Raw genomic sequence first — 12,934 nt, forward strand, 5'->3', positions numbered from 1 at the left:
GAAACTATTTCCATGACCAGGAAAGGCGGCTGGACAGGCAGAGAGTGACAGGCACTGATGGTCAACGGTAGTGCGGTGATTTGGGCTTTATTAAGCCATTTATTATTTTTTCTAAATATATTTTTACTAGAGGCCCGGTGCACAAATTGGTGCACCAGTGGGGTCCTGGGCCTGGTCTGCGGGATCGGGCCGAAACCGGCTCTCCGACATCCCCCAAGGGGTCCCGGATTGCGAGAGGGCGCAGGCCAGATCAAGAGACCCCACGGGTGCATGATCTGGGCCGGGGAGGGACGCGGGAGGTTGGCCAGCCGGGGAGGGACGCGGGACGGCTCCAGGCCGTGTCCCGATCGGGCGGACCCCAGCAGCAAGCTAACCTGCTACCCACCAGTCAGAGGTTCTGCCCCCTGGTGGTCAGTGCACGTCATAGTGAGCAGTTGAGCGGCCTTAGCATATCATTAGCAGGTACCTGGGTTGCAGGCTCCTCCCCGGCCTGGGCCCTGGAAAAATATCCTCAGGGGAGGATTAAAAAAAAAGTAAATAAATAAAAGTAAAATAAAAATGCATATTTCCCAAGGCTTCCACTTCGGTTTCTACTTCTGGGATCAATAACATCTATACTAATAAAAGGGTAATATGCTAATTAGACTGGACATCTTCCGGACGTCCTTCCGGACAAAGCCATGGTGTTGGGGGCCGAGGCAGAGGTGGTTAGGGGTGATCAAGGCTGGCAGGGGAGGGCAGTTGGGGGCGATCAGGCTGGCAGGGGAGGCCAGTTAGGGGCTATCAGGCTGGCAGGAGAGCAGTTAGGGGCTATCAGGCCAGCAGGCAGAGGCGGTTATGGGCAATCAGGCAGGCAGGCAGGCAGGCAGGTGAGCAGTTAGGAGCCAACGGTCCCAGATTGTGAGGGGGATGTCTGACTGCCAGCTTAGGTCCGGTGGGGGGCCTATACCGGCAGTTGGACATACCCTGAGGGGTCCTGGATTAGAGAGGGTGCAGGCCGGGCTGAGGGACACCCACGTTCTCCCCCCCGCCCCCCCCGCACAAATTTCGTGCACCGGGCCTCTAGCACAAACATAAGGCTCACATCATCCGATGGGAAAACCCCCGGCTGCCTAAACGTCAGGGGTGGGGACGTCATCACGGACGCCCTGCATCTCACAGGCCTTGTGTTCAAAGGCAGCACAAGATCGGGCTTTTGATCCAAACTCTGCCACGGTGTGGAGGCCACAGAGCCGTTCAGGAGGCATTTCCCCTGCAAGGGCGTCGTTTGCTCTATGGGAGGCCGTTCGTCTTGCTTCTGTGAGACCCGGGCATGAGTTATTTCCCATCTTTACGGGGAAACACACAGAGCCGGTGAGGGTCCCGGGACCAGAAGGAGATGATAGTCTCCCCAGTCCGGTGAGACCATCCATGATTTTTCTCACCCTCCTCTGAGCCGGTTGAAAAAGTATAGGCCGGCCCGGCCGGCGTGGCTCAGTGGCTGAGCGTCGACCTAGGAACAAGGAGGTCAGGGTTCGATTCCCGGTCAGGGCACAGGCCCGGGTTGTGGGCTCGATCCCCAGTGTGGGGCGTGCAGGGGGCAGCCGGTCCATGATTCTCTCTCATCATTGATGTTCCTCTCTCTCCCTCTCCCTCTCCCTTCCTCTCTGAAATCAATAATACATACATATATATATATTAAAAAAAGGAAAAGATCCCTGGCCAGTGTGGCTCAGTGAACAGAGCATCGACCTGCAGACCACGGGGTCCCGGGTTCGATTCCGGTCAAGAGCAGGTACCTGGGTTGCAGGCTCCTCCCCGGCCCGGGCCCTGGTCGGGGCGCGTGCAGGAGGCAACCCATCGATGTGTCTCTCTCACATCGATGTTTCTCTCTGTCTCTCCCTCTCCTTCCACTCTCTCTAAGAATCAATGGAAAAATAGCCTCAGGTGAAGATTAATAAAACAAAACTAACTAAATAAATAAAAATAAAAATAAAAAAATATTTTTAAAAAAAGAAAAGTTGCTCAGGCCCTGGCTGGTCTGGCTCGGTGGATAGAGTGTCGGCCTGCAGACTGAAGGGTCCCGGGTTCGATTCCCGGTCAGGGCACATGCCCGGGTTGCGTACTCCATCCCCAGTGGGGGGCGTGCAGGAGGCGGCCGATCCATGATTCTCTCTCATCTTTACGTGGAAACACATAGAGCTTGTGAGGTTCCATGTTTCTCTCTCATCATGGATGCTTCTCTCACTCCCTCTCCTTTCCTCTCTGAAATCAATAAAAAAAAAATATTTTTAAATATATTTTATTGATTTTTTTACAGAGAGGAAGGGTGAGGGATAGAGAATTAGAAACATCGATGAGAGAGAAACACCAATCAGCTGCCTCCTGCACGCCCCCTACTGGGGATGTGCCCGCAACCCAGGTACATGCCCTTGCCCGGAATCGAACCCGGGACCCTTCAGTCTGCAGGCCGACGCTCTATCCACTGAGCCACACCGGCCAGGGCAAAATATATATTTTTAAAAAAAGGCTCATGCAGGAAGCAACCCATGGATGCGTCTCTCTCACATCCATGTTTCTCTCTCTGTCTCTCCCTCTCTCTTCCACTCGCCCTAAAAATCAATGGAAAAAAATATTGTGGGGCGAGGATTAACCACAACAAGACAAAACAAAAAGAAAGAAAGAAAAGGAAAGAAAGAACTTGCTCAGGATCCCGAAGGAAACCTCTCCCACCCGCTCCCTCCAGGCCCTGAGCCGGCCCAGGGCCCGGGACCGGAGGCGCGTGTAGCAGAAGGAATACGGCCCCACCCCGGGGCCTGGATGAATGGCCTTTGTGTCCCCATCACTGTGCTCAGGCCGGTCCCTGGACAACCATGGAAACCGAGAGCAAAGGCATGTTTCCGAGGTTCTCTCTCAAAAAGCCTCATCGCACTGGGGCAGCCTTTGTCCTTGACCCAGAAGCAAAAAAAAAACAAATCAAAAAACCGTTCGTTCTCCCCACTGTGGCCCCTGAGGGTTTGGTCTCGGGGAGTCTTTATCCTACATCTCAGCGGCTGGAACGGGGTCACCAGGAGGCTGGGCCGGGCCGGTTCCGTCACAGAATTCTTCTGTGGCTCCATCGCTCCCCGTTGAACCTGGGACAGCGAGGAGAAGGCCTGTGGCCCAGGCTTCGTGAGGAGCCCATGGGAAGGGACCTGCCCCGATGTCACTCGTGTCTCCAGGGCACAGACAGGAGGCGGGGGGGCTGGCTGCCAACGGGACCGGCAGAGTCCGGCTCGGGCCCCCCCTGGAGTGGGCGGCCGGGCAGCGGCCAGAGCAGAAGGGGTGGCGGGCTGTTGGGAGGAGTCCAAGGCTCCGGAACGAAGGACAGAACTCGGAGGAAAAATCAACAAATCCAGCTGCTGGGAGAGCCCATGGCCAAGTCCTCAGGCTTCTTCTTTATTTTATTTTATCTATTTTTATTGAGTTCAGAGAGGAAGGGAGAGGGAGAGAGAGAGAGAGAGACATTAATGATGAGAGAGCATCATGGACCGGCTGCCTCCTGCACGCCCCCCACTGGGGATGGAGCCCGCAACCCGGGCCTGTGCCCTGACCGGGAGTCGAACCCTGACCTCCTGGTTCCTAGGTCGACGCTCAACCGCTGAGCCACGCCGGCCGGGCAAGTCTTCTATCATTTTTTTAAAAATGTGGATTTAATTTTGAAAAAGAAACCTCTGTGCATTTTCTAAAAAAACAAACAAACAAAAAAACACATGAAGATTGTTGCCCCAGCTGGTGTGGCTCAGTGGATAGAGCGTTGGCCTGCGGACCAAAGGGTCCTGGGTTCGATTCCGGTCAAAGGCATGTGGTACCTCGGTGGCAGGCTCCTCCCCGGCCCGGGCCCTGGTCAGGGCTCCTGCAGGAGGCAACCCATCGCTGTGTCTCTCTCACATCGATGTTTCTCTCTGCCTCTCCCTCTCTCTCCCACTCTCTCTAAAAATCAATGGGAAAATATCCCCGGGGGGAGGATTAACAAAATACACACAAAAAACCCCAAAAAACATGGACGGCTGCTTCCCTGCAGAAGGCGGTGCTGTGCGGAGAGTTGCTCAAACAAGAAGGAAAGAGACCACGTGGTGTATTCACCGTTGATTGATATGAATGCCACGTCCACGGAGCAACCGTGGGCACGGCCCGGCTGCACAGGGAACTTGGAACTGGAATGAGCCAGGGAACCCGGATTCCAGCCTGGCCTGCACTTAGAGCAGCGGTTCTCAACCTGGGGGTCGAACAACCCTTTCACAGGGGTCGCCTAAGACCGTCGGAAAACACACATATAATTACAGATTGTTTCTGTGATGAATCACTGTGCTTTCATGATGTTCAATGTGTAACCATGAAATCGGGGGTCCCCACAGCACGAGGAACTGTATTAAAGGGTCGCGGCGTGAGGACGGTTGAGAACCACTGACTTAGAGCGAGCGTGTCCCACGCAGAGGCTGACACGGGCCAGATGAACAAGGTTTGCGTGGACGTGGCCTCGAAAAAACAAAAGCTCCCATTTTCATAGAAACGCAGGTTTGTTCCGATGGAGACGTGCTGAGTGCAAAGGGCTGAGATAAACGAGTCATCGTGAACATACAGTAACAGAACGTTTTAATAAAAATTAATATTTTTTCTTGGACACGAACTCACCAGACCCTGAGTCACTGCACAAATGAATAAGCGTCACGCAGATAAACCCATTTCTCTCGTTCTCCGGAAGCGAGGTATTTCCTGTTGCCACACCAAGCAGGTCAGTCCCAGACCAAGGACGTGGCCATCGGCTGCTGGAACCTTCGCTGCCGGTATCAGTGGGGAGAGACGGTGTGCCTGCGTGAGGCGCGTAAAGGAAGTGAATGCAACTCGATGACAGTCCTCCGTCATTAGCGAACCTTGTAGCTCGTTATTCATAATTATGTACAACAGGATATTGTAAAAATTAAGTGATGAAATTCTTATTAAAACCTTTCTTACACACCGTTACATTGGCTGGGCCACAGAAATATGCGTTGTGGGCCCCATGTGGCCCGCGGGCCACGGGTTTGACATGCTCGCCTTAGAGCAGTGATGGCGAGCCTTCTGAGCTCGGCGTGTCAGCATTTCGAAAAACCCTAACTTAACGCTGGTGCCGTGTCACATAGAGAAATTTTTGGATCTTTGCAACCATCGTAAAACAAAGGCTTATATTTTTGATATTTATTTTATATATTGAAATGCCATTTAACAAAGAAAAATCAACCCAAAAAATGAGTTCGCGTGTCACCTCCTGACACGCGTGTCATAGGTTCGCCATCACGGCCTTAGAGGCTGTGTGTGTCCTGAGAAGACTCATCTTACCTTCCCCGGCTTCTCTCTCCTTCTCCGTGTGAGAGAGACCCTTAGCCCGCGGGCTTACTTATAAGGGGTCAGCCATACAGTTTTCAATGGACGCTCGCCCAGCGAGGGCAGGTGGGCAGGTGAGTGGCTCCCTCTTCCTCTGAGTCCAGGTAGCACGTCTCATCCCGCGCTGTCGTAATTGCATATTGCACATGATATTTTTTTTAAAAGAACAATTTATCGATTTGTATTTTATTTATTTACTAGCGGCCCGGTGCATGAAATTTGTGCACTGGGGCGGGGGGGGCGGGGGGGATGTCCCTCAGCCGTGCCTGCGCCCTCTCGCAGGCTGGGAGCCCTCGGGGGATGTCTGACTGATGGCTTAGGCCAGTGGTCGGCAAACTGCGGCTCACGAGCCACATGCGGCTCTTTGGCCCCTTGAGTGTGGCTCTTCCTAAGCCTTAGGAGGACCCTAATTAAGTTAATAACAATGTACCTACCTCTATAGTGTAAGTTTAAAAAATTTGGCTCTCAAAAGAAATTTCAATCGTACTGTTGATATTTGGGTCTGTTGGGGAATGAGTTTGCCGACCACTGGTTTAGGCTCGTTCCCTGTGTGTGGAGGTGGGAGAGGCTCCCTCGACTGCTGCTGCGCTCGCCAGCTGTGAGCCTGCCCCCTGATGGTCAGTGCGCGTCATAGCGAGCGGTCGTTCCACCGTTCGGTTGATTTGCATATTTTCTATTGGTTTTGTTTTTATAATATTTTTTATCGGTTTCAGAGAGGAAGAGAGAGGGAGAGAGATATAGAAACATCCATGATGAGAGAGAATCCTGGATCAGCCGCCTCCTGCACGCCCCCTACTGGGGATGGAGCCCGCAACCCGGGCCCGTGCCCTTGACAGGGAATCGAACCCTGACCTCCTGGTTCACAGGTCGACACTCAACCACGGAGCCACGCCGGCCGGGCTGTACTTGATGGCGGTTAGGGTTCACCTCTAAAATTCCAGGCCTGTGTTGAAAGGTGGTCGATATTCAAAAGCCCCAAATCTAACCCCCACCCCCATGTGTCAGATTGCACGTTCCCCAAATAAATGTTCTTTGTCAGAAACACGACTGCTGTTCCAGGGAGGGGCGGCCCGGGCTCCTGGCTTTTGTTTGTGCTCATTTGTATGCTGATGACCGAGCCGGCCCAGGCCAGTTGGCCGGGTAATGAACTTGGTCTAGCTGCTTGTATCCGTCAGCCCCAGGAATGTAGATGCACCGTGGAGAGAGAGCAATGAGTCATTCACCCACCCCATTCATTCACTCACTTGGCATTTTTTTTAACTTTTTTTTTTAAAGGGGAGAATGATGATTTTTATTTTTTTTAATATATTTTATTGATTTTTTTTTTACAGAGAGGAAGGGAGAAGGATAGAGAGTTAGAAACATCGATGAGAGAGAAACATCGATCAGCTGCCTCCTGCACACCCCCCACTGGGAATGTGCCCGCAACCCAGGTACATGCCCTTGACCGGAATCGAACCCGGGACCCTTCAGTCCGCAGGCCGACGCTCTATCCGCTGAGCCACACCGGTCAGGGCTCATTTGGCATTTTTAAGCGACAATCCCTTCTTTGTATAGAACACAGGAAAAGGCCACGTGAGCCCAGGGTTAGCATTAACGGCTAACACGTCCGGAGACTTTTATGACCCTGGGGGAAAAGTTATTGCGGTGCGTGAGGGCGGTTTCGTAAGTGGGTTAATACACACAGGAACCTGGTTATCTATTAAAAATCTGAATGATTCCACCCCTGCGGCATTTCTCCACGAAGTAGGCCGGGTCAGAAAAACGCCCACGTCCGGCCGGCGTGGCTCCGTGGTTGAGCATTGTCGACCTGTGAACCAGGAGGTCACGGTTCGATTCCTGGTCAAGGGCACATGCCCAGGTTGTGGGCTCGATCCCCAGTGGGGCGCATGCAGGAGGCAGCCGATCCAGGATTCTCTCTCATCGTGGGTGTTTCTATCTCTCTCTCCCTCTCCCTTCCTCTCTGAAATCAATCCCATATAATAAAAGGCTAATATGCAAATCGACCGGACGGCAGAATGACCGGTCGCTATGATGTGCACTCACCACCAGGGGGCAGACACTCAGCCAGAACCCGGGCCCACGGCTGGCGAGCGCAGCGGGGGGTGGCGGGAGCCTCTCCCTCCTCCGTGGCAGTTCTAAGGCTGTCCGACTCCCGGCTTAGGCCCGCTCCCTGCGGACATCCCCCGAGGGCTCCCGGACTGGGAGGGGGTGCAGGCTGGGCTGAGGGACACCCCCCCCCCCAGCCTCAGTGCACGATTTTTGTCACGGTTCCATTCCTGGGCTCTGGCCCTCAGAGTGAAGGGAAGATAAAAATTCCTGGGTGACAGCACATTACACAGTGGAAGTCTCCTCTCTCCTATCATAGGGATACGAGGCGCCCTGGCCCGTGTGGCTCAGTGGGTAGAGTGTCGGCCCTCGGACGGAGAGGTCCCGGGTTCGATTCGATCCAGGGCACATGCCCGGGTTGCAGGCTTCATCCCAGCGCCAATCTCTCCCATTGATGTTTCTCTCTCTCTCTGTCTCTCCCCCTCCCTTCCACGCTCTCTAAAAACATCCATGGAAAAATACCCTCAGGTGAGGATTCGCATCCACAACAAAATAAATAAATAAGGGCTCTGAGGCCCTGGCTCCGGGGGTTAGAGCTGTGTGGTCCCAGATAGGCTAAGGGGGTGGGTTTGGTCCCCGGTCAGGGCACATACAAGAAGCAAGCAATGAAAATGCATAAGTAAGTGGAACAAGAAATCATTGTTTCCCTTTCTCTCTCTCTCTCTTTCCTTTCTTTTTTAAAAAAATATGTTTTTATTTATCATTTAAAAAATATTTTTATTGATTTTAGAGAGGAAGGGAGAGGGAGAGAGAAACATCCACGATGAGAAAGAATCATGGATCGGCTGCCTCCCGCGCGCCCCCTACTGGGGATCAAGCCTGCAACCTGGGCTTGTGCCCTTGACCAGGAATCGAACCCCGGACCCTTCAGTCTGCAGGCCGGCGCTCTATCCACTGAGCCACACCAGTTAGGGCGTCTCTCTCTCTCTCCTTTCTTCCCTCCCTTCCTCCCTCCCTCCCTCGCTCTCATCAATAAAAAAAGGGGGAGGGTATGAATCAGGGTTGAGGTGACTGTTCCCACACCCCCTGTGGCTGGCTGGCAGCCCCCCGTCATCCCGTGCCCAGAATCACATGTTCTGGGCCCAGTAGTCTGGGCTAATTTATTTTATTTTTTTTTTAATGCAAATCTCAGCTCCAAACTCAACATCCAACCCTGGAACATAAAAGATCTGTAGGTTGTTTAAAAGCCGAGTGGCATTCCCCAGCCTGCGCGGCGTCACAGTCTGCTGGCTCCCCTCACAGCAGGGCCCCACGGCCCTGTGTCCCCGCCCGCCCGCCCGCCCGCGGCAGCAATGGCTAACCCAGACTGTTGACTTAGGGGGGGCTCCCATCCCTAATGAGGTTCCTGGGTATTTACCTAAGTAACACCGAGAGGAGAGAGAGAGAGGGGGGGTGGGCTGCCCAATCCCCCCTTCTCCATCCCCTTCACCCCCACCCCACCCGGCTGCCCAGTCCCAGTTTGAGGTCCCGCCCAGCTATGGGGCTGCGTGACCTTGGGGAGGTCACCTCTGGGCCCTGAGCCTCTGTGCCCTTGTCTGCGACCTCTGCGGGCGGAGCTGGGGGAGGTCAAAGGCCCCTTGGACCTCTGAGGTGCAGTCACGGGGGGCAGCCTGGAGGAAGCCTCCTCCTCTGTGAACATTCTGGCCTGTTGATGACTTACCGCAGCCGCACAGCGAGGCGGATGGGGGGGGGGGGGCAATGCAAAGCCATTTGTGCTGAGATTTGCACACAGGGAGAAGAACCTGCTGACCTCAGAGGGGTGTGCAAGCAGGAGAACGGACAGATCTTGGTGGGGGGGCAGTGAGCGGTGGGCAATGGGGGGGCAGGGGTGCCGGGGGCTGTTGTAGACGTCCCCCTACCCCAGACAGAACTTCCAGGGGTGCAGGGCCGGAAAGGGAGCTGCTGGGGGGAGCCAGCTCTCCCCAGGTGGGTTTTTACCTTCTTGGAAGTGGAGTGAGGGTGTGGAGCCTCCTCTTGGGGTTCCCTTAAGAAGTCTCCAGCCAGCCCGGCCGGCGTGGCTCAGTGGTTGAGCCTCCACCCAGGAACCAGGAGGTCAGGGTTCGATTCCCGGTCAGGGCACAGGCCCGGGTTGCGGGCTCCATCCCCAGTGGGGGGCGTGCAGGAGGCAGCCGATCCGTGATTCTCTCTGTAGCCTAGTCTATTGTGAATTAAGTTCTCTGTAGTCTTTTATTTTATTTTATATTTTGTTATTTTTAAAACAAACCCTATTTTTTTATTTTTTAATCCTCACTCAAGGATATTTTTCCATTGATTTTTAGAGAGAGCGGAAGGGAGAGGAAAGGACAGAGAGAAACATCGATGTGAGAGAGACACATCGATGGGTTGCCTCCTGCATGCGCCCCGACCGGGGCCCGGGGGCCGGGGAGGAGCCTGCAACCAAGGTCCGTGCCCTTGACCGGAATCGAATCCAGGACCCTTCCGTCCACAGGCCGACGCTCTATCCACTGAGCCACATCGGCTACAGCTGTAGTCTTTTATTTCTAAATAATGTTTAAAAAAACCTTTTTTTTTTTAAAAAAAAATGGATTTGATTGAAAGAGAGAAACATCAATTTGTTGTTCCACTTATTTAAAAAAATATTTTTTTATTGCCTGGCCGACGTGGCTCAGTGGTTGAGCATCAACCTAAGAACCAGGAGGTCAGGGTTCGATTCCGGGTCAGGGCACAGGCCCGGGTTGTGGGCTCCATCCCCAGTGTGGGGCGTGCAGGAGGCAGCCGGTCCAGGATTCTCTCTCCTCATGGATGTTTCTCTCTCTCTCTCTCCCTCTCCCTGCCTCTCTGACATCAACAAAAGTATCTTTTCAAAAAATACATCCCAAGCAGTATGCCCCCCCCCCGCCCCCATTCTTCTTCGGGGCGATCTGGGACCGTCTGGTGCTTTTGTGAGCACATCCGTGTTAGGGGCCACGCCCTGGGTCCCACCTTGGGGGGGGGACTCATTCTCCCAGGTAACCCCCATGGGGTGCGGTTTCCTGCCCCGGAGCCACGGTGTCTCCAGGGACCCGAGCGTCTGGCAGGAACGCACCCCATCCAGCTCCCTGCAGCCCCACCCCAGCGGGTGAAGCACATAAACCCATTGGACACTTTTCATTTTATTTTTCAAAATACATTTTTATTGATCTCAGAGAGGAAGGGAGAGGGAGAGAGAGAAACATCCGTGATGAGAGAGAATCACGGATCGGCTGCCTCCTGCGCGCCCCCCACTGGGGATCGAGCCCACAACCCCGGGCGGGTGCCCTGACCTCCTGGCTCCTAGGTCGATGCTCAAACCACTGACCCACACCGGCCCGGCTCCAGCTTCGGTTTAAACGTCTCCATGGGGGTGGTGTCAGGAAGGCGACGGCACCAAAAAGCCCGGCCTGGTCCCCCCGCGAGGAGAACCCAGAACTGGGGGCTCCCCTGCAGGCCCCCCTCCCCCCCTTCGGGCGCTGCCTGTGCGGGGCGGTCCGCGTGCAGGGGGCCTGGGTGCTGGGTGCGCAGTGGGTGCATCCGGACGCGGGGAGGGGGGAGGGGGGCTCCCTGGCTGCGCCCCGTGCGCCCGGGACCCGGACCCCCCCCCCGACCGCCCCCCCCCCCCGGCCGTGGGCGGGGCGAGGGCTGCGCGGCGCGTGCGCGTCCCGGCCCCGCGCGCAGCACCTGCGCCTCCCGCAGCCCGGCCCCCAGCGCGGGGCGCCCGCCCGCGGCCCCAAGTCTCGCGGTTTTACGGCCCGACCCGCGCCCCCCCGCGCGGCGCACGCGACAAAGGCGGGACCCGGCGAGGCGCGCGGGGCGCGGAGCTGCCGGCCTTTGTGTGGCGCCGCCCGGCTCCGCGCGCAGGGCCCCCCGCGTCCCCGCGTCCCCGCGTCCCCGCGCCATGGCCACCCCCGCGGCCGCCAACCCTCCCGGTGAGTAGGGGGTCCGGGCGGGGCGGGCGGCGGTCCCCGCGCGCAACCTCGGCCCCGCGCCGCGTCTCCATCCCCGCGGGCCCCGCCTCTGCCCTCGGCGCGGGGACCCGGGGCGGCGCGGCGGAGGGAAAGTTTGGAGCCGGGACCCGGCGGGGCGGCTCCAGTCTCCGCTCGGCCGGGTCTCCGGTCCCCGGTCCCCCGTCCCCGATCCCCGGTCCCCGGTGCCCGGCCTCCTGCGCCCTCACCACCCGCCGCTGCGCGCCCTCCGCTTCCGCGCGCACAGCCCCCAGCGCGCAGCGTCCTGGCGGGTCCAGGGGTCCAGGCGTCCAGGGGTCGGGGGGTCCGGGTCCCCCCTCGGCCGCCTGGGGGTCTGTCCTCGGCCCCCAGGGCCGCGCCCCTTGCTCCTTCCGCGCGTCCGGGGTTGGGGAGCTGGGGGGGCCGCGGGCGCCGTCACCTGTTACCGCCGGGCAGCGCCTCCCGGCAGCGCGGATGGCGGGGGCCACCGGGGCGGCCGCTCCCCGGTGCGGGCGGTGCGTGGTCCCTGCTGCGGGGGGGCTGGCGCCAGGCCCCGGGGGGGACGCGGGGGGCGCAGAGGCCGGGCGCGGGGTGGGGGCGGGCGGAGGGCGGGCGCGGGGTGTGGCCGGGGGGAGTCGTCCCTGCAGGGAAGCGGTTGGGAGTTTGTGGAGACGCACCCGTGAGGCCTGGACTTGGAGGGACTTGGGGCGTGACCTGCAGAGCGCGGGGTGGGGGGGGGTGGGGGGTGGGGTCTGAGGAGACTTGCAGGTGGGGGGACGGGGGGGGCGCGGGGGGGGGACAGGGGGGCGCGGGTGGGGGACAGGGGGGCGCGGGGGGGGACGGGGGCGCGGGTGGGGGACAGGGGGGCGCGGGGGGGACAGGGGGGCGCGGGGGGGGGGACGGGGGCGCGGGGGGGGGGACAGGGGGCGCGGGGGGGGGGGACAGAGGGGGCGCCGGGGGGGGGGGGACGAGGCGCGGTGGGGGGGACAGGGGGGTGTGCCTGGGACGGACGGGGGTGCAGGTGGACCAGCTGGCCCTGAGGGGTTGGGGTGCCCGGATAGAGGAGGGAGCGGCCGGTCCCATAGACTCTGGGGGTGGCGGGCATCCGGGGGCTGTGATGTGTGAGCAGCGGGAAGGTTGAAGGACAGGCCGCTCCGTATGGCACCGGACCGGGAGCCCTTTGGTCCGGTTCTGGGAGGTTCACGTGTCAGCCGTGTCCAGGTGTCCGGGTGTCCGGGTGTCCAGGTGTCCGGGTGTACGGGTGTCCGGGTGTCCGCGTGTCCGCGTGTCGGGGTGTCCGCGTGTCGGGGTGTCCGGGTGTCGGCGTGTCCGGGTGTCCGCGTGTCCGGGTGTCCGGGTGTCCGCGTGTCCGGGTGTCCGGGTGTCCGCGTGTCCGGGTGGGGTGTCCCGGTGTCCGCGTGTCCGGGTGTCCGCGTGTCCGGGTGTCCGCGTGTCCGCGTGTCCGGGTGTCTGCGTGTCCGCGTGTCCGGGTGTCCAGGTGTCAGCTTGTCCGCGTGTCCGCG

At 58.2% G+C, this 12,934-nt stretch overlaps 1 protein-coding gene across 1 annotated transcript in view; it reads left to right on the forward strand.

Annotated features, from left to right (window-relative positions):
* Positions 1-11,268: 11,268 nt before the first annotated feature.
* Positions 11,269-12,934, forward strand: part of ARNT2 (aryl hydrocarbon receptor nuclear translocator 2) — an 84,465-nt gene continuing 82,799 nt past the window's right edge. The window contains 1 exon segment of the mRNA XM_070400450.1: positions 11,269-11,396. Within this exon segment, the coding sequence (XP_070256551.1) occupies positions 11,366-11,396 (31 nt within the window). The 5' untranslated portion in view covers positions 11,269-11,365.

Source organism: Myotis yumanensis, unplaced genomic scaffold, assembly GCF_028538775.1.
Source record: "Myotis yumanensis isolate MYYU_CA2020_CCGP unplaced genomic scaffold, mMyoYum1.0.hap1 SCAF_20, whole genome shotgun sequence".
NCBI lineage: Eukaryota > Metazoa > Chordata > Mammalia > Chiroptera > Vespertilionidae > Myotis > Myotis yumanensis.